Source organism: Rutidosis leptorrhynchoides, chromosome 5 (assembly GCF_046630445.1).
Source record: "Rutidosis leptorrhynchoides isolate AG116_Rl617_1_P2 chromosome 5, CSIRO_AGI_Rlap_v1, whole genome shotgun sequence".
Classification (NCBI taxonomy): domain Eukaryota; kingdom Viridiplantae; phylum Streptophyta; class Magnoliopsida; order Asterales; family Asteraceae; genus Rutidosis; species Rutidosis leptorrhynchoides.
In genome coordinates, this window is record NC_092337.1 from 335687977 (window position 1) to 335711052 (window position 23076).

The 23076-nt window shown below is 35.0% G+C and overlaps 1 protein-coding gene and 1 pseudogene across 1 annotated transcript; one reads left to right on the forward strand and one right to left on the reverse strand.

Annotated features, from left to right (window-relative positions):
* LOC139847358 (2-methylene-furan-3-one reductase-like) overlaps window positions 1-19034 on the forward strand; it is a 113036-nt pseudogene extending 94002 nt beyond the window's left edge.
* A 380-nt stretch (window positions 19035-19414) lies between these two features.
* Window positions 19415-22871, reverse strand: LOC139847359 (carbonic anhydrase 2-like). The gene is made up of 8 exons (XM_071837021.1): window positions 22576-22871; window positions 22120-22272; window positions 21660-21708; window positions 21398-21514; window positions 21135-21188; window positions 20206-20291; window positions 19951-20056; window positions 19415-19879 (listed from the first exon to the last, which is right to left on the reverse strand). The coding sequence occupies exons 1-8, from the start codon at window positions 22626-22628 to the stop codon at window positions 19709-19711; spliced, it is 789 nt and encodes a 262-aa protein (XP_071693122.1). The 5' UTR covers window positions 22629-22871; the 3' UTR covers window positions 19415-19708.
* Between the last annotated feature and the right edge of the window lie 205 nt (window positions 22872-23076).

The following is a 23076-nucleotide window of genomic DNA, read 5'->3' on the forward strand; positions in this document are numbered from 1 at the left end:
CTTTTCTGTCACTTATGCAATCATATATGTATAAATTTATCCTTACTTATTTTGGTTAGTACATACTAAGTTATACCTTCAAATTATTTAAAAATCGCTTCTTTATTGAGTTGTTTAACTTAAGTCAAATAGTTTTGTGCAAAATGGTACACGTTGTACATATTTCTAAATTTACTAGGAACATCGTTCCGTTTATGTTGTCACATCAAACGTTTAAAGGTTTTTCAAAACTTCCTTGGTTAATTTTATCAAAGGTTTTTAGACTACACCATGTATGGATCACACTTCTTCTCACCCTCCATCAGGGATGAAGCTTACCATTAAAATCTTTGTTAAAAACTCTTGAGTCACTTTGGGTGGCAGTTTTATAAAATTTGTTAAGAAGTCCTTGCGCTCATGAAATGTTCCTCTTAAGGTTAGACTTGGTAAAAACGCGGGCTGATAAATCAGTTTTCTAGGGCCCACTCAGTGGTCACCCTATCGTAGGAAAGGCACTAGGCGAGTTTCTACTCTCAATATGTCACGGCTAATCGCAACACCCTCATAAACGTCATCTCTAGGATTCAAAATGCCGAGGTACAAGGAAATCATTTTTGGAGATTCTTTTCACTTAGAGTAAACCATTCTTTATGACCAAGGGTTCACGTATCTTCTCATCCACGCATCCCCTTAAGTATGAGGATAAATTCAGAACGAACCACTCGAAGAGTTCACTCTCGTTCAAAGATCACACCTTTCGTGCGATTTTCTTTCAGGAATGTAATATAAGATACTTTGAGAATCTTTGAATCTTGTTATCCTCTTGGAAGGGGACTGCTTAAAACATTTACGACACTGATGTGGTTACTTTATATATTTCTTCCTTCGTTGGTTGCAACTATATGTTGTTCTAGTCGATGTTAACCCTAACTTCAACATGTAACTGAAAGGATAAAGTAACATTATGGAACTGTGCTTTCATTCCATTCAAGGATAAGATCACATGCATCATGGAAAACTGGGTGATATCTTTCATTATTCGTTCAGACCGCCCTAAAGACACTATAAATAATTATGGCTGGCATTGCATGTAAGTCTGATTTGTCACCTTCGGCTAAAATTTCAATTCATTTAATCAAACAAATGTTTTTTAAATATCGGGTTCTTTATGCCTATGGTCTCCTTCTAAAATTAATGGATTAGTAAAATCCGTGGCTAACACTACCCAGACATCAAATCGCATGGTTATGATCACCATGCTCTCCATTCTACCTGTCAGCTTTGTATTGCGACATAAGCGCTCAATGTTTTAGATGAGTTTAGAAACATTCATGATGCATTTCATGCATCCGGCTTACTGAAGATGCCTGTAGGGCTAAAAACATCATCTTTCCTTTTGTAGGTATATATATTCAGATGACATACTCATGTCAACCAGAAACAAAATCAATTTGTTGATCTCTTAGGACAAGAGACTTAATTAATGGCATATACCTATTCTTACTTTTATACGCCCAAGTACCTTTCAAGGTAAATAACTCACTTCTGAGCCCACGAGTCTCACAAAAATTTGATACTCTCCTTCTTAGTCAAATACGGTACCATTGTTGGTCACTCCTCAAAATTTCGGGATGAAATTTTCTTTAACGGGTAGGTAATGTAACGACCCGGCTTTTTTGACTTGCTTTTGTGCTTTGTGCTTTCACGAAACTACGTATTTGTGTGTACTGAGCTATATCTTAATCTGGGATCTTACTACATGTGGATTACTTTCGTTTATATGTGAAAACTTGCCTTTAAGTACGTAGGGTACTTAACTTGATCCCAGAAGCCTTTATGACCGTTGGTGTCACTTGACGTTTAGAACGAACTGCGTACTGTGTACACGTTTAACTTTGGTCATAATCGAAATATTATGACTACGAAATACTAATTGTTATTTTATAATAACAAAAATTTGGGTTTTTGGATGCTTAATTACGCTTAGTAATTTACCAGAGCACACTAGTTGGTCTTGTTGGACTTTCTACCTTGTTGGACCTTAGCTCACCCTATACTAGCTAGTGGACTATTTAATTAGCCCAATTATTATAAGTTAGTAACCCATAATAATGAAAGACAAATGCCCATTTATTAAAGGGAACATACTAGCATTTTTGTTAAGCATTATCCTTAATGTTGTATGGGATCCTAACATAAGCACAAACTTTAGACAACCATTAACCAAAAAGCAAAAAGGTGTCCCCCTTGTCCCCCACTAAAACCTACAGCCACCTTAACCTCCCCACACCCCCACTTCCTATAAATACCAAGCTTATCCCATTCATTTCACACTTGATTTCATTTAAAATTACACACACTTACTCTCTAATTCTCTCTCTAGTCCTTCTCACTCTAAAAAGTGTAAGTTTTAAATTTTTCTTTCTCTTCTTCTCCTCTTCTCATCCACGACATCATCATCATCATTTAATGGATCTAGCTTTTAGCTTTTGATCTTGTTATATCTTGTAGATTCAAACTTGGGTTTGAATCCTTCAAAAACATGAAAGATTCAAGCTTTATAGCTTTGAATCTTCATTTACTTGTTAGATCTAGCTTGTGATTTCTTTGTTTTGTTATAAAGATCAAAACTTGTGTTTATGATCTTCATGTAACTTCAAGATCTAGTCTTTTGCTTTAAGGATCTTCAAGAACACTAAAGATCCAAGCTTTCTAGCTTAAGGTTACATTATTATGTTAAAGATCTTAGTTTTTTAGCTTATGGTCTCATTACTTTCATTATTTTGTTAAAGATCTTAGCTTTCTAGCTTATGGTCTCATTAATCTTGTAAAGATCCAAGCTTTATAGCTTAAGGTTTTCTTAATACTTGAGATCTAAATTATTATTGTAGATCTCACTTACTTGGAACCTTTTTGTGTTTGTTGTGATGATAAAGATCAAGTCTTCATCATCGTATATGATGGAGATGCATAAACTTGTATAGAATGGACAAAGGTTGAAGCTTTATTGGATCTATGCAATAAAGAGGCAATCTTGATGTTCAAAACTTGTAGAATGATAGATTTTACTCTTAGTTGTGTATTGATGGTTGAACCTTGGTCAAAGTGATGCTAAAACATCAAAGAGTTGTACACTTGAAGCTTACAAGCATCAAGGATGAGAACCGTGATGAGCATCAAGCACCAAGAACCTCACCGGAGCACTTGTTGGCTGTTTTTCGGGGTCTGATCAGACTCCTGGGCTTCTGAAAAATTTATTTTCAGATAGTTCGTTTCGATTAGATTACTTTTTGTTTAGGCCTCGACTTAATCCGATATACGGTTTAGGATTTATAGCCTTCCGAAAGTCACTACGCCTTTGTAACGTTGTGCTGAAATTTCTGACCTACTCGCACTTAAACCGTCACCACGATCAAACGAAGACGAGTTAGGTTCTGAAAATTGGTCAGCCGTTAGTGGACTCACATATGGAGCCATGGCCACTGACCTTAGTCAGCCTTTTGTTTCGATCTCTATTCTTGTTAAACTTACCTTAGTGTTGATGAATGATGATGATAATGATGATGTTGATGATGACACTTAAACTTAATTTATGCACTTTTAAACTTATGGGGACAACATACTGACTTAGTGACCTTTGACTTAGGTTTACGACCTTTCAGACCGACTTACTACTTGCATACTTTTCGTATCAACTTTTACTGCTTATTCACTGTGAGTTATAGCATCCCTTACTACTTTTTACTATTTTTGGGACTGGGAATACATGCGCTTTATCCGTTTTACATACTAGACACGAGTACTTAAACTTTACATATGTGTGGGTGATATAACGGCACAAAGATTCCCCTTAGCTAGGTAACATTTAATCATTAGTTTCCTAACCGTGAACGCGAATCTTAGATATGGATCCATAGGGTTTGTGTAACGACCCAACCCGTTATCCGACTAAAAACAAGCCTTAAAAAAATTTGTGGGACAGTACATCTGGACGGCGTCCAGTTCTGAAGGACTGGACGGCGTCCAAGCCTCTTGGACGGAGTCAAAATGAACTAAAAGATTCTGATCAGCATTACCATTTTATGCAAGCGGAAAACCCGCTTCCCGACACTTTCACACGAAAACACTTTCACAATATGTTATAATAATTAAAACTAAGAGTTTTCCATGATAAAACCGAGTTTTACGACACCGGGCCCACATCGGCCGTTTTACGACTTTCGTACAAAATCACAAGTTTTCGACCACGTGAGTTTTAACATAAACTAAAGACCGAGCATGGCGATTGGGAATACGCTACCCAATCCTAATCAATCCAAAAGCAAGATCTTCTAAGCAACTACACAAGTCCACTAGTCCCCACGCTTACCCGAGCCACCACATCCATGCATATCTATAAAAAATGTAAACAACGAGAGGGTAAGCTAACGTTTAGTGAGTGAGAATATACTACATACATATATATGCATAAAATGGACGCGCCACACAATATTAATCAAATAAGACATACCGGAGTCCATGCATAAAGGCAAGCTAAGCTAAGCATACCGTACGATCACTAAGCAACATGTTAAAATAACAACAAATAAGATAAGTTCACCAACGACGATGTGAACAACGCCAATAAGCTACACCCGGTGGGTTAGCTACATCACAACAATATATATATATATATATATATATATATATATATATATATATATATATATATATATATATATATATAACAATAAAGCGTAAAATGCCCAAGGTTAACCCATTAACCCAATACCAAAATAAGATTGGCCGAACTACACGAGCCTTAGTAAATCCGCATCCACACGAGACTACTATCTTCAATATCATAACAACATCGAGGTTGGCCGAACTACATGAGCCTTAGTGAATCCGCAACCACACGAGATCACTACCTCAATAAGATGACCGAACTACACGCGTCATCGTGAATCCGAACTACACGAGACTCACTTCCGATAAGATGACCGAACTACACGCGTCATCATGAATCCGCATCCACACGTGATCCACTTCTCCAATCACAATCCACATCATCGGGGTATTCCAATCCACAACACAATATCAACCCTTCGCCATTGGGGTTGCGTAATCCACATCACAAGCACATGTGATAACGTACACACGAAGTGTGCACCTCGCCAAAGGTGGTCAACCAAAATGCACAACTGTGCCAATTGGACCTATATGCAAGTCCATCAAATCCACCTATATGTGAAGTGAGCTCTATAACCGAGAACCACTTCACCCGACCCGCACCCATCCTACACATACATATGCACATAGGATATTAACACTCACCTTGTCACCTTGATGATAGCAACCGAATAATCCACAATGCGCCAATGGAAAGTACCTATTCCATTATCACAATACAAACAACACACTTAGAGTGGATTTACAAACCAACTCAAATCGACACTTAGTGCAATTTCGACCCATTGCACTTCCACGCACCAAACCGCGTCCAAACTAACCAATAATCACTAACACAAGTGAGAATGGTCCTAATATACCAATTAAACCCGAACACAAGTGTTAAACACTCGTCTTGCCCAAATTGACACATAAACCTTAATTTTGACCCATTTCAAAATTAATCAACCAAATACTCCCAAATGGGTTCCAACACTTCCATAATCACTAACACTAGTGATTACACCCATTATCAAAGCCTAAACATGGCCAAAACGTCAACCAACCCAAAACCCGCCAAGTGACAAGAATAACTAGTCACCATAAACCCACTTCATCATCTAAAAGGGTTTTACAACTAAACAAGCTCAAACCCTAACTCGAATATCAAATCTAACAATTGAAATTCGGAGTTTGAACTTACTAATACTACCACAACGTAGCTAGGAGCGAGATGAATAACTTTAAAACCCGAGCCTTGGTGAGAATCCGACTCCTTCTTCTCCAAATCAAGCTCTCTCTCTCTCTCTCTCTCTCTCTCTCTCTAAACCCTTCCTCTCTCTCTAGATACAATTGTGTGAGTGAAAAGAGGTGAAATGAGGATAAGATAGCCCATGGATCAGTTTTGTGGCTCATAAACCGACCCTCAAGTGAAAATACCAAAATACCCCTTATTAACTCAATTTATCACAGCTGGCCCGTCAGTTCTGTTGGACGGCGTCCCAAAACTTGGACGGCGTCCAACCCTTCATTGCTGGACGGTGTCCTCTAATCTGGACACTGAAAAGGACTGAAACAGAAACAGGGTCTTAGAGTTTGACAACCCCAATCGGGCTAGTCGCGCTAGCATTCAACGGGTGTTTAATACTTCGAGGACAAACGCACTCGCCAAGTGCACTTTTAGGGGGTGATATACATACGTTAAGTCTAGTTACCGGGTGCCCACAGTTAAGCATATACTATTCATACTATTTTGAAACACTGATTTAAGCTGCTGGTTGAAGCACTGAAATCTCGTGGTCTACATTACATTACTGATTACAAACAAACTATAGCTCACCAACATTCGTGTTGACTTTTTAAGCGTGTATTTCTCAGGTGCTTAGACGTTGTTGCTTTCGCTGTTAGACTTGCTGTCTTGGTGTTATAGACTTGCTGTTACGGACCTGCTATGTTAGATTTCCGTTGCATTACTTAGAGGTGTCTCAATCATGGAACTTTTACTTTGCATTCGTAACTTACGTTATTTTCAAACAATGGCTTTGTAATGACCTTTGGGTCACGTACTTATGTTTATGCTTCTATTCATAGGACGCACGTTGTCTTTTGTAAAGCGCTATCTTTTATGAATGCAAAACTGGTTTTCAAACAGCATATAGTGTTTGACCTTGTAATGATCCTGTTGTTGATGAACCGTACATGATGGTTTTGTACAGGGCGTCACATCTATCTTAGTCAGATCAACTTGAATTCCGTTGGCGCCTACAACATGACCTAGGAATGGTACTTCTCGTAACCAAAAGTAACACTTTGAGAACTTCGCATACAACTGTTCTTCTCTGAGCATCTTCAGTATTGAACGCAAATGTCATTTGTGTTCTTCTTTGTTCTTCGAATACACCAATATGTCATCAATGAATGCAATGATGAATTTATCAAGGTATGGATTGCACATAGGGTTCATGAGATCCATGAACACTTCTTGTGCGTTCGTCAAACCAAATGGCATCACTGTGAATTTATAATGCCTATAGCGTATTCTAAACGCCATGTTGGGTATATCAACATCCTTTACTCTTAACTGATGATAATCTGATCTCAAGTCAATTTTTGAGTAGCAGTTGGATCCTTGTAACTGATCAAACAAATAATCGATCCTCGGGAGTGGATATCTATTCTTTATAGTCAACTTGTTCAACTCTATGTAGTCGATACAAAGTCTCATAGATCCATCCTTTTTTTCATAAACAAGACCGGAGCTCCCCAAGGCGAAGAACTCAGTTGAATAAACCCTTGTCCAATAGTTCGTGCAATTTACTGGATGTTCTAATTTGGACAGAATCCAGACACATCATTTTAGGACACAAGTAGCACACAAAGTATAATGTTTCACATGTTTACATACAAATGTAATTTGCTTCTTAACAATCAAATATCAACATATCAGAAGACCAAGCCTCCAAACAACTTCTAGTTCATGTTAGACCAAACTTTATGCATACGGAACATATTTGACTCTATTCAGGTAGTCATTTTTGGACGCAATTATCCAGACATCTAGGAACAATTAGCATACATAATCTATATGAAAAGTGAAGTACTAATCATGTTCTTTTCATAAATCAAAAGTTTATATTCCATAAATTAAGTTAAAATGGTTGTTTGCATCATTTCTAACTATTGATAAACAATGTAGTCACAAACAATCAATGTAGCCGATACGATATGGCCAGAAATTGAACCCTTCGAAGCCAAAATTCGCACTTTGTAAACTATGCATAAAGCTTTTCGGCTCAAAAAGTTTCTAAGATTTCACGTGAATGCTACTTGTGCTCGTCTTCACTACGAGAATAGATAAGGATGTCATCGACAAACACGATAACTGATCGATCTAACATGGGTCGACACACCCGATTCATAAGGTCCATAAATGTCACCGGTGCGTTCGTAAGACCAAAGGGTATTACCACAAATTCGTAGTGCCCATAACGAGTGCGAAACGCAGTTTTCTCAACATCTTCATCCCAGACCTTCATTTAATGATACCCGGAACGCAAATCGATTTTAGAGAAATAACTCGCAGGTAACGAATGACGATTTCTAATTTCACTTTGTTCAATTCACGGTAGTCAATACACATCTGCATACTACCGTCTTTCTTTTTCACAAATAAAACTGGAGCACCCCAAGGTGAGCTACTCGGTCGAATGAAACCTTTTTCTAACAACTCTTGAATCTGATTAAACATTTCATGCATTTCAGTCAGAGCTAAACGATAGGGATTCTTAGCTATGGGCGTAGCTCCCGGAATTAATGCAATACGAAACTCAACTTGTCTTTCTGGCGGAACACCTGACAGTTCTTCCGAAAACAAGTCTTCAAATTCACAAACAACAGGAATGTCACTAATGGACGGTGTATTCTTTTGCGTATAAACGGCATGAGCTAAGAAAGCTAAACATCCAATAATAACTAAACAACGCGCACGTAGATACGTACACACGTGTATAAGGCATATTTGTTTTTCACTGTGTATAATTAAGACTCCCCCACTTGGGGTCTTCACTTTCACACATTTTCCATAGCAGGAAATATCGGCTTCATTACGATCAAGCCAATCCATTCCGATAACAATATCGAACTCACCCAAAGTAATAGGAAAGGTTGTAAAAGTCGCGAGTCGGGGATGCATCGGTCGAGACCTAAAAAGGACGCGTCGGCCGAGTCGGGGACGCATCGGGGACGCATCGGTCGTTGACCAACGTTGACTTTATTAATAATTTCTTAAATATATATTTATATATGTATAAAATAGTTGATTATGTACCATAAATTTCTTAAATAAGAACTTGAATTTAAATACAATCAAACTTCAAACTCAATTAATGTTACCGAGTACATAATCAGTAAGAACACGGAGAAAATAGCGGCCCAAAAAATGAAAACAAACACTAATTTTAAAACATATCACATCTTGACGAAAATTTGACAGATTTTGACCGTTTTTTGACCAACTTTGACCGTTTTTGACAGACTTTGACCGAACTTTTAGCTTTGACCGTCTTTTGAGTCGTTTTCAGAAAAACGGGACGGAGAACTCAAAAAAACGACGCATCGGCCGACGCGTCGGCCAAGTCGACCGACTTTTACAACACTGGTAATAGGTATCAAATCAATTTTAAAACGTTCAGACCCAAACTCTATATCACAATCCTTATAAACCCCAACAGCTATCATAAATCTCCCATGCACAATCTCCACCTCTAATGGAGACTCTAAATTACTTAAAGTTCTATTCACACTTGCCACGGAGTTTAAATCAACAAAAAATCATTTGCACCACAGTCAAACAGTACTTTCACATGTTTAGAATTAACCAAAAAAGTACCTAAAATAACCTCGGCTGATTCTTCACCTGCTCGCTAGACATCATGAAATTTCAACTCCTAGCAGGCCCCGTCGCCCTCTCTAACTTTTTCTCTACATCCTTTTTCTTTTCTTCATCTGTCAACTTGGGATAGTTTGCCCTTCGGTGACCATTATGATGACATTTAAAATAAACGATTGCATCTTGGGCCACGTTTGTACAATTACGAGAAATATGACCCTTTTGCCCACAATTAAAACATTTTAAGGGCGACGATCCGGAACCCCCTTTCCTAACACTCCCGACACTTTCTGTCACGTTCTTACTCTTTTAACTTGGAGCACTCGTAGCCTAAAATTTCCTTTTTGACGGAGTGTGATCTACTTTCTTTGGTATATTATTTTCAAACCCTTTCGCCACTTTAAACAACCGAGTGAAAGAGTCAACATGACCGAGACTGATCCTTTTACGGAGACTCGTTCATAAGACGATGGAATGTTTCAATCAATAATCGATCATGCCCGCAAATTCAAAACTGAGCCTTGGCCATGAAGTTAGTCTTGAAAGTATTCAAGTCCATTGACCCTTTCTCCATAATTTGCAATTCATTTCGGAGTCGAGTCACATCGACTTGAGTTCCGAATTCTTTGAAGAATTCTATTCGAAATTCTTCCCAAGACAAAATTCATCGTACGATCCTCACCGAGCAAAGTAATATTCTCGTCCCACCACCGTTTAGCATCACCTTTCAACATACTAGAGCCAAACCGCGTTTTCTTATCGGATGGGCATTCACACACACGAAAACAACACTCCATGTCAAATATCCACCTTGTACCTTTAAGTGGATCTAAATTTCTATCATAAACCAGTGGTTTGGTTATTAAGAAGTCTTTAAGACTGAACTTCTATTAAGAATCTCAACTTTCCCAGGAACCACAACTTCACCTATAATACCCTCCCCGTTTCCACCATCAATAACCGGAGGTTTAGGGAACCTCCTTTCAAAGCCTCGGAGACTTGTTCTTTAACAATCTCCAAAATTTCGTCAGTAACAGCTTCTTGAAAACCTCTTTGACTTTACGGTTGAAAAACGAAGAGTAATTCTCTAACGCGACACCAATTTGAGTGGCTAAATCTTCACCACCCTCATTCTGACGCTTGTAAGAGGTGTCTCCTACATTACCTTCAGAAGTCATCCTGAAAGTTTAAACTCGGTCAAATACACAATCGACACAATAACATATACATACACCACACAATTAATTCATAATATGTACATATACATTAGCACACCCAGCACTCGTTATGCTTCACTTGCACGCGACCGTAAAAGTGGTGGTCAATCACTATTACCCTCGTGTATGTGATTACACACATTAACATAGCAAGCATTACAACAATAAGCACATAACACATCACAACATAGTTAGCTATCTTAAATATTTAAGCACCAACTATTTCCAATTCGACCCGTAACACCTTTTAGTCCCGACATAACACTACGCACCCAAAAGTCTAAGTCTAGGCACCTATCTCAAGGTCACCTATGAGACGACCCGACCCAATCCATAGGGACGAATACAATAACATATGATTACATCGCGAGGTACTTGACCTCTAAATGATACATTTTACAAACATTGCATTCATTTTTAAAAGACAATCTTTCATTACATCGAAAGTTGACATGTATGCATACCATTTCATAATATCCAAACTATAAATGACCTAATCTGTCATTTACTTAATAATAATCTTTAATGAACTTCAACGACTCGAATGCAACGTCTTTTGAAATATGTCATGAATGACTCCAAGTAATATCTTTAAAATGAGCTAATGCACAGCGGAAGATCTCTTTCAAACCTGAGAATAAATATGCTCTCAAGTGTCAACCAAAAGGTTGGTGAGTTCATTAGTTTAACTTAAACAATCGTTTCCATCATTTTAATAGACCACAAGATTTCAGATTTCCATTTCTCATAAATATACGTCCCATGCATAGAGACAAAAATATCATTCATATGGATTGAACACCTGGTAACCGACATTAACAATATGCATATATAAGAATATCCCCATCATTCCGGGATCCTCCTTCGGACATGATATAAATTTCGAAGTACTAAAACATCCGGTACTTTGGATGGGGCTTGTTGAGCCCGATAGATCTATCTTTAGAGTTCGCGTCAATTAGGGTGTCTGTTCCCTAATTCTTAGATTACCAGACTTAATAAAAAGGGGCATATTCAGTTTCGATCATTCAACCATAGAACGTAATTTCGATTACTTGTGTCTATTTCGTAAAACAGTTATAAAAGTTGCGCATGTATTCTCAGCCCAAAAATATAAAGGGTAAAAAGGTAAATGAAACTCACCATACTGTATTTTGTAGTAAAAATACATATAACATCATTGTACAAGTGTAAGGTTGGCCTCGGATTCACGAACCTATAGTAATTATATATATTCGTGTATTTGTCAATATTTGTTTAATAAATTAAGTCAAGTCATAGTGTACCACAATCCTAATGCTCGAGGCTAATATGCAAAAGTTAATAAAAGTCAGTTTGACTCAAAATGATTTCCAAAGTTTTTACATGATTATTATATGGTTTAAATATCGCCGTTTTATATTATTAAATATTTTAAAAGATTTATTAGAGTAAATAACATAATTCATTTATTAATACATAAAATTCTATATTAAGGTTTATATAATAAATTATACTTTTATATATATTAAATAATAAAATTTATAAAGTTTATTTAGTGTCATAAAAATAATATGGTAGGGATTATTATAATATACGTAGTAAAATATCTTTGTATTACATATTTATTTGATAAAACAACATTGATAATAATAAGTAAAAGTTATATTATTTTGCAATAATAATTAATATCATTCTATTAATAAAAATATCATTATCTATATTTACTAAAAATGATATATATATATATATATATATATATATATATATATATATATATATATATATATATATATATACATATATATATATAAGTGATAATTCTAATTATGATAATTTACGATACTTTTTAATATTAACTTTAAAATAATAATTCTACTCAAAATGGTGATAGTAATGATATTTTATAATTATAATGATATTTTATCAAAATGATAACTTTAATAAAATTGATAGTTTTAAAATTTAGAACGACGATAATAATAATCATTTTTACACAATTTCAAATGGCTATAACTTCTAATCCGTTCATCGGAACGATTCGACATCTAAAGGAAAAGTTCTTAATTTTTCGCTAGCTTTCCAACGACATGCATATCTTATATCTTATCTCATCCCTAGTATAACAACCTTTAAGATTCAACATAACCTATCTAGGGGCAATATAAAATATACAAGCATGCATAATTTTATTTTCTCGAGCACTAGTCAGGGATACACTATTGATAAATAAAAGTTAAGTTATGAGTGCTCACGTATCAATATTGAGGTTCAATATTGTAGGAAAGGTACGTAGACGCAACGGAGATGACAAACACTAAATTGACCTCACGGGCATACCCATGAACCATACCCATCACCTCCATAGCCATAACTCATAATTTCCTTAGCCCTATCCTACTCATAAAACTTGTCTTGAAATGACCCGCTCATGACCTCGTCGTAATATTTTATGTATAATACTCATATTATCGCTCCCTAATAATACTAAATACTAATAATAAGATTAATATTATTAATCTTAATATTAATAATAATCATAATATAAATATAAATATATAATATAGAGAGAGTATGAGACGATAGATGAATGAATGAAATGGCTACGTAAAACTTCGAGCTTTATAGCCTTGAACCGGACCCCATTAACACTAAAATTGCGGAGTGATTAAAGAAAAAAAAAGAACCATAATGTGCGCCTAAAAACATGGACGTTTACATCTTTAATATATAGATTTTTTTTAATATATTATATTTATATAATTAATTAAATATTATATTATATTTACGCTCATGGTAAAAATATAATTTTTACAAAAATGACACGGTCGTGGTCTCACGACTCATGTACCACTTTCGGTTTTTCGGGCGCACTTTCGTACGTTTAGAAAACTAGCCTTTTACGTTACGTGACGTGTACCTTTTACAAAAATTAGACTTACTCATCAATAAATTTCCTTTATAAAAATATAACTTATAAAATTGAGCGTTGTGGTCATTTACTTCTATAAATCAGTGACTCGTTGTTTGTCAAAATATTTTATTTTAAATTAAACGTTTTGTGACATGTACCTTTATTAATAACTAGACTTAAATTAATTAAAAACTAACCCACTCAAAGTGTAACTTAATCTTTTGAGTGTTTTGGTCATTTCCTTTTATAAATCCTAGTCTCATTGTTTATCAAAACATATATAATAATATTAATTTAAATCAAAACGTTTTATGACTAGTTTGATATTGTAATTCATCTTTTTGTAACATATAAATATATTTTTATTTAAAATATATAAACTTGTACATATTGTATATCATGGAAGTATTAATATAATAATATAATAATTAGTTTTTGAAAACTAATAATAGTTCAAAGTTTATTTTAAATTCGTTTAGGAAATATTATAACACGTAACATTTACACTCTAAACCTGTAATTCCTTTATATGCTAACGTTTATTTTAGTTTCCTTAACCTTTCTAAATAAAATAACTTAGTATCGATCGAATCAAATAACAAGGGTTATGAAATTCAATCCTCCACCAACTTTTGTCTAATCCCCAATAATTAACACTTTTGTTCTTATATACAATCACTTTTCCAAATATTCCGAATACCGTTAAAAGTAAGGGTTTTCTAATTCAAAGTGGACCTCATAACAGAGACTCATAATCATAGTTCAATGTATCCGATAATTCAATCATTTGATATTATCTTTTAATCTCGTCGATAAACTTACACCGAACAAATATGTTTATGTAACATATTATTCATTCAATACCTTGATAGCATTTCCAAGTTCAAAAAAAAAGATCTCATAGCTTATATTCATATTAACCAATCCGTTCAATGTTTTATTAATATATCTCAATTTAATAAGCACACATGTATATGCATATATATTTATTTACACATAATTGTTCGTGAATCGTTAGGCATGGTCAAAGGGTATTTAATTAAATGAATATAATTTTAAAACTTTCGAGACTCAATTATTACAGATTTGCTTATCGTGTCGGATATATATAAAGGTTAAAGTTTAAATTTGTTCGGAAATCTCCGGGTCATCACAACCTAAATCCCTTAGACCATGCTCTGATACCACTTAAAACGACTCGAACACCTTTCCCGAAAAACGACCATTTTTTTCTCTTTTTTTTTTACATGAACAACTATGTGGCGCGACAAAACATTGCGCGACGCACACCAAAGGGGAAAATCAATCACGTGAGCAACTTAACAAAGTAACCAGCTCATGAATTTATTCACAATCTGTTTACAAACTAACATAAGACAATTCGACAACATACTACCATTACATCCAATTCTAAATATAAACAAACCAACATATACACAAGCTAGTAATTTTGACCCAATAACTCGATGACAACAAAAACACTATTTGAGCATGGCTATAGGGACAAACTACCCATATAGCAAAGCTATCAAAACAAAAGCCTTCCGATTCCACAAAAGCACATCACTAGCTATCCGTCCAACTTACCCTTGTCCTTTCTCGTACTTGAATCTATAAAAAGAATCAACAACAAAAGAGTAAGCTTAAAGCTTAGTGAATGTGTGTGTGTGTGTGTGTATATATATATATATATATATATATATATATATATATATATATATATATATATATATAGGGATTATAGGGTAGCATTCGTGTGAGAACGTTCTTATTTTTAATAGTTGGTAAGAACATTTTCTAGCCTGACAAATTTGAATGCTTTATAAACAGAGAAAAGTGTAAAATGGAGAATTTCCCCTTCTTAAAACTAGTCAATCTTCTTCCTTAAAACTAGTTGACTTCATGTACAGGTTTTTACCCCAAGGAGCTTTTTAATGGAAGTAACTTATACGAGTACAATATTTCATGCTTCAATCAAGCAATTATATCAATAAATTCGATGTTTGTTTTTCTTTATATCCCGACGCATCTCATTATTTTTAAACATCATGTAATGATGCATCCATATTTTGTTATATATGAGTTTTTAAATATCTACATTCTCATTAATAAAAATGTATAATAAAATGATTGGTTGAGAATTTAAGGATGAAACATATATCTAATGGATGAATATTCATCAATTCAACATTTAAGAATAAATTTATCATATTAGTTATGGATGTATACGTATCAATTTAAGAGATGAATCAAGAACTCGAATATAACAAGGATGCATCAATGAAAAAAGTACATCAAATAACACAACACCAAGCATGTTCAAAATCAAGTACGCAACATTTCCATAACGAACACAACCATGCTAACACAATATCATTTGTAACTCATACAAAATACATATACACATTCATTATTCCGGGTGGCCACCCTACATCATATAGTGTCCCATAACAAGTCACTAAAAAGCAAGTGGTCTAACTCATAGTCCACTTTAGTAGTCTAACTCATAGCCCACTCGTCATGTGGCCTAACTCATAGTCCACTCGTCCCGTGGCCTAACTCATAGTCCACTCGTTGTGTGGCCTAACTCATAGTCCACTCGTCATGTGGTCTAACTCATAGTCCACTCGTTGTGTTGTCTAACTCATAGTTCACTTTATCACCTATGCAAACATATACACAATTATTACACTCGCCTTGTATTTTCAAGTGATAACAATCCTCGAGTCATGAGCACCAACAAAGCAAAAACCTATTTCAAGTAATCATATATTAAGCTAAATATACAATTTAGCTATATCACTAACTTGACATTAGTATTAGTGTAAGTTTGACCCATTTACATTTAACGCTAATAACCAACTCATATAATCACTAGTAAACTAATGATTATGCTCACAATTTATTACTAGACACTATAATTTAAGTAACCATGTACCAAATCACAATTTTTAACTCAAACCTAGTTTGACTTAATTAAAGTCAACTTTCAGGTTCTATCAACAACAATAACAATCCTAACACTTAATTGATCAAGAACTTGATTAATTACTTGACTTTATGGTCAACTAATTCAATACCCAATTCAAAAAGGTAATGATATGTACACAACCAATCATGTTTTACAGTATTGTACTCTACAACACTTTAAAACATATTTAGTTGTGTACATATAAAAAATGGTTGTGTACATATCACTCTCCAATCCAAAACCCACATTCTAAGTGTTACACAATCACATACTAGACCCAATAAACCCAATCCTTTAGACTTTGTTCCAGAGATTTTCATTAAGAGAAAGGGATAGAAAAGAAGAGGAAGGTATATGATAGAAAAAGAAAGGGAGTGATCATAAATTATATTTTGGTGTTCCAGAGATTGAAAAGAAATAGAAGGAAAGTAATCAATATGAAGCAATGAAAACAACTTGAAGATTTCTCCTTCTTTCCAAATCATCCCAAATTGGACGGATGTTTAGGGAAGAAAATCATCCATTATTCTCCCTCCCCTTTAGGGATGGCACCCGCAGGCGACGGGCACGGATCCTTTGTACCCACGACCCGTCCGTCAGGATTTTTTTTACCTGCGGGTACCTGTTTACCCGCCAACGGGTAAACTTTTCTGTCCATACCCGCAACCCGAGGGTTTACAAAATATATACTTTAATTAATTTTTAGTAACGGATACCCATTACCCGCGGGTTTTACCCGCAAATAATTATAAAAATACATTAAAAAGTTAATTTATATAATATATAATTAAATATATGTATGCGGGTAAACGGGTATACCCGCAGGTAGCTCAAATGGGCATCACGAATTCACGGGTCGAGTTTTACCCGCGACCCGCCAACGGGTACAAAATTTTACCCGACCCGTGTTCGCGGATACATTTTTTCATAGATACCCGCCCGTCACGGGCACGAGTACCCGCGAGTCACGGGTTTTTTTTCACCCATTGCCATCCCTACCCCTTCTTTCCATTTCCATCAACAAAAAACTTGGGAACACATATTTAATTTTCCTTTCCTTTCAAACTCTTTCCCTTATGTATAAGGTTTATCACCTTTAATACCTCAAACCCTAACACCAACTCAAGAATTAAACATCAATTTAGGATTTTAGGTTTACCTCAAGTAACAATTGAAATCTAGTAGCTAGAGCAACTATGAACAAGCTTCAATTTGGGTTGTAATTACCTCCAAATTACACTTACTTCGTTCTAGGGTTTCTTCACAGGGGAGAATTGAACATCTGGAACTTTTTGAGATAAATATGAGATGTTCCAGACCCCTGACTGATGTTTAAACCCGTTTTTGATAATTTACATAAACAATTATTCGAATACAAAACTTGGCGAAAATTGCCCAAAGTAAAAAAAAAAAGAAAAAAAGAATAATAGATGTTACATTAGAGAAGGCTGTTTATTTGATTTAATTGATAAGATTCATTGATGCAGTCTGCAAAACAAGTATTTGGTGCTTCAAAAATAGCTGCCACATCTAGTACACCAAACTCGAGTTGCTTAAAAATTTAGGTGCTGATTTAGCAATTGATTACCCCAAAGAGAATTTTGAAGAACTGCCTGATAAATATGATGTTTATGATACAATTGGTAATTCTTTGATTGAAGTTTGATAAGTGTTATTTGATTATTTTAATTACAGTGTTGTAGAACTCAGAATTACCTGGCGAGTTCTCGGTTTTTGTAACTCGGATAGTACTCGGTCAAACTCAGTCAAACTTGGTCAAAATCGGTCAAAACTCGGCCAAAACTTGGTATTACTCGGAAAATTGATCAAAAGTTGTCCATAACTCAGGATTACTCGGAAAATCGGTCAAACTCGGTCACAATCAGTCAAAGTCAAACTTGGTCAACATTCGAGTACTCCCCAGAGTTGCCGAGTACTCTCACAAAAGTCCCGATTGAGTACTCCCCGAGTAGCGTTTTTTGCAACCTTAATTATTTATCTTTGAGTTTTTATGGCGTATGGTAATTTAATAATTGTTGTTTTTGGGTGCAGGGCAAGGGGAGAAAGCAGCGAAGGTGGTGAAGGAGGGTGGTAGTGTGGTGGTTCTAACGGACGCAGTGACACCACCAGGTTTCAGGTTTGTTGTGACGTCTAATGGTTCGGTGTTGACAAAGCTGAACCAGTACTTGGAAAGTGGGAAGGTTAAAGCGGTGGTTGACCAGAACGGTCCGTTTCCATTTGACCGGGTCAAAGAAGCTTTTGCTTACCTTGAAACTAATAGAGCTACTGGAAAGGTTGTTGTATATCCTATTTCTGAAGAAAACATTTTGGAAAAGCTGGCAAATTAAGTGTAAGCATACATGCGGTCGGTATGCAATATTAATGATTTTTTTAGGTTATTACATTCATCCCTTTGTACATGCTTCATCTTATGCGTACCACCTTGTATCATTCTTTCATGGATCCTGATTGTTCAGTAAAATTTTTGAAATTTGGCTAAACAAATAGACTATCTTGTTAATCTTTTAATTTTGATTATCAAAACACCAACAACCATCACCAATGTAGTCTAATAGTAAGACTTCATCTCCTCACAAGAGGTCTCAGGTTCAAGCAAGGTTGCAAAAAATTGCTACTCTGTTGAGACTTTTACCGGAGCACTCGGAAACTCGGAGAGTACTCGGATGTTGACCAAGTACCAATTTTGACTGATTTTGATCGATTTTTTTCTGAGAAATCCCGAGTTTTGACAGATTTTCAGAGTAATCCCGAGTTTTGACCAAGTTTGACCGAGTACTCGGCGAGTTGCAAAAACCGAGCAGAGTTTTACAACCCTGATTAGAAAAATGATAGACAAATTAGCTTCACAATACTTAAATTTGTAAATGGTTGAAACATACAAAATCTGTTACAAATCAATGATATACATCTTATATTTCTCCTATACAGGTTATTCAAAACATAGAACCTGTAGCTGAAACAGTTCCTAGTCAACCTGTTAGACATAAATACTTAAGAGGTCATGGATTCAGGTTCCCTTATATTTTCCCATATAAGTTATTATTGGAAAAATGTAAATAACACCATTTAATAAAATAATGAAAAAGAACTCATACGCCGACAGTTAACGAGGGCGAAATACTATGATCAAGACACCACATGTCAAATGTACCAGTGACAAAGTTGTAGTATCCTCCTTTAACATAAACTTGTTTTGTCAACACTGCTTCTTTAACATAAGGGTAAGTCAATAAGTTCCCCAAAGATACATTCACAGCTTCCTGTAATTTAAAATTTTTGCACAATTTGTGAACTGAAAGATATAAAGATTGCAACTTTAACGTTAAATTACCTTCTCACACTTTGTGCATTGTTCTGCGAAATCCAAATTGCTGAATTCTGCTTTGACTTTACTTTTAGCAGCGGAACATATTTTGACCCAATCCTCAATGAAGTCACTGCTCATATACAGAAAGCATATGCTCAAAATATGTCTCGGCTAAATAACAAATGATTTGTACATAGAGGGAAAAAAAAAAAAAAAGTTATCATATATAGCTGATTTTGTTTTGATATAAAAAACAATTAGAAAGGTAGAATTACTTACGAAGAAGTAGTCCCGTCGTCTGGAATAGACATGAGTCCTTTAATCCCACCGCAGCAGCTGTGTCCAATTACCAAAATATTCTCCACCTGAAAACCACGTTAAAAAGTTGTAGCGGTAGCCGTAGTAGTCTCTACTTTTACCGAATGTTCACTTTTTAGGTTATGGTTATTGTTGGATAATAGCATAAAGGCGTAAATAGTTATTGTAGATTATCAATAAAACAATTAAGGTTGTAAAGGTCACTACTCGGGGTCGATTCAGTCGAGACCTTGTAGGGACTAATCGGCCAAGTAAAAACTAGTAGGGGTTGACCAACTTTGACTTATTTTGACCAAATATATCCGATTTTGAACTAATAAATATGACTTTAACCAACTAAAATGGACTTTTGACAACTTTGACCGAATAAATCGGCCAAGTCCGAGACTAGTCGGGAACTAATCGGACTACTTCAAAATCCCGAACTAGTCCGAAACTTTTACAACCACGAAGACAACTATCAACCAAAGTAAAAAAACCAACAAAGGATTATGACCTAACAATATCGGTATCAGTATCATTGCTGCACACAAAAGGTAATAAGCTCAAGTGTTGTTCTAGATAAAAAATGTAACTAACAAGTGACATGGTTAAAGTTGTATAATGTAATATTGGGTGTATTGTAACAAATTTTAGTACAGTATTTAACTAAATTGATCTGACAGATAGCATGGAACATGGGGGGTTGACCAATAGAACTCCACCACCACCAAGAAACTTTCTTTAGTAAAGAAGAAACTCGGTCCACTAGATATAATAAAGTTAGGTATATTATAATAAAGTTAGGTATATTGTAAAGTCAAAACTTGAATGGCTATAATAATAATTAAAGATATAATATATATAATATAATATAATAATGAAATAATGAAAGGGTTGTCTAACATCACCTTAAGATGCAAAACTGCATATTCAATAGCTGCCCCCACACTGGAGTACCTTGTCTGCACAAGGGAACAATTTTCAACTAAATATTGACCATTGACCAACCATAAAATAGTCAATAGAGACCACAAACACCATGTTTCTCATTTGATCAATTTGGTAAATGCTTGCAACAAAGTACTATACTATCAAAAGGGTACTCATGGCAATTTACAGATTCATCAAAATCTTTTAAATAATTGAGTTACATATATGTAATAAAGATTACCTTATCAAATGGAGGGACCATGCTAGCGATGTTTCGGACCATAAAGGCCTCACCTGGCTGAAAATCTAGTATATGTGATGGACAAACCCGAGAATCCGAGCACGCAAACACCATGAACTGCAAAAGCCCAAATGAAACATCGTTAATTAACAGACCAGTAACATACTCAGCCGATCTTTACTTTAGTCGAATCTTAATTAGCATCACAGTTAGTTATATTATATTATAACCAGTATATGTATAACAGACACGAGTTAGTGACCTTGGGGCTTTGGCCTCTCGCGAGCTCTTCAAATAAACCTGGATTCTTTCTGGGAAAAAAAAAAAGAAAAAAAAAAAATTTAACATCTTCAAAGTTACAAAACTAGATGTTAAAACGTTCTTTTTATCGTATCTGCATTTGGTTTTATTCTTAATAACTGAGGAAGTACCCAAATTGTTTTAAAATAAAAAGAATAAATTGATAAAGAAAAATACCTAAATAGTACATGAACATATATTATTATTAAATTTTTTTTTTTTTTTTGAAAGTCAAATTCGCACACTCATTAACACGAATAATTAAAATCACAAATATGTCGCAAGTGGGACTTGAACCCTCAACCTCTTGGTTGGAGGGTCACCACAATACCGCTGAGTCAAAGGCCCTTTGATGAACATATATTATTAATGTATGGTATAAATGAATATGCATGTGATGAATTTATGATAGAAAAACATACTCATATTTTTCATTCTTGAAACGATCAAACCCGTTTTTGATCCTCTCGACAGGGTTAACCTCCTTCACAGATGCAGCTTCCAAATCCGCAGTTAGTTGCTTAATCTTTGCTGCAGTAGCAGCTGCAACCACAGACTCAAGCTCTCCTTTTTCACTGCAAAATATAAACATAGATAAATAAATACAACGAATAACGGACTGACAACATCAACCGTTAATGTGTGGGTGAGTGGGTCCTAAACACACAAATAGTACGGACAAAACAAGCAAAAATTTTAATCAAGTCCAGTGGCAATTAATAAGACTGATCAACTTAATACCTGTGTGTTTGTTTGTCGTTCCAAAATAATAATAATAATAATTAAAATATTAAATGGTTCTTTGAGATGATTAACGGTTTCATGAATTGTGGATAATGATTTTCAGAAAAGGAAACATTTTCAGGATAGATACATGCCTGATCAGCTTCTTGAGTCCTTCAATGGCGTTGTCGCATAAATCTTTAGCCATGTCGGATTTTTATAGATTCTAAACAATATAGTACATATAGGTCAGATCATATTCACATGCATATGCACGTATATATCTGCAATCTTGTGTAAATGATGAATATAACAGGAAACAATATGATGAAATAAATGAGGAATTAATATCGTTATGGATTATTTAAAGTAGTGGTGCTAAATTAAAAACTTTAGTTAAATGCCTTAAATTTAGATGGATCAGCTACTGATGAAGATGAGGATAATTGAAGTGAAGAATGGGTCAGGCCACACACGTTAGCACTTAAGTAACCACCCTATTTATAGCTACGATCTACAAATATCTCATGTCTCATGTTTATTATGTTTGATTGAGTCTTTTTTCTTTCTTTTTAATTATCAGAAAATGAATAGTAACATGCACTACAAGAATATGACCCTTTAGGGAGGACAAAAGTCCTCACAATAGGTGCAAA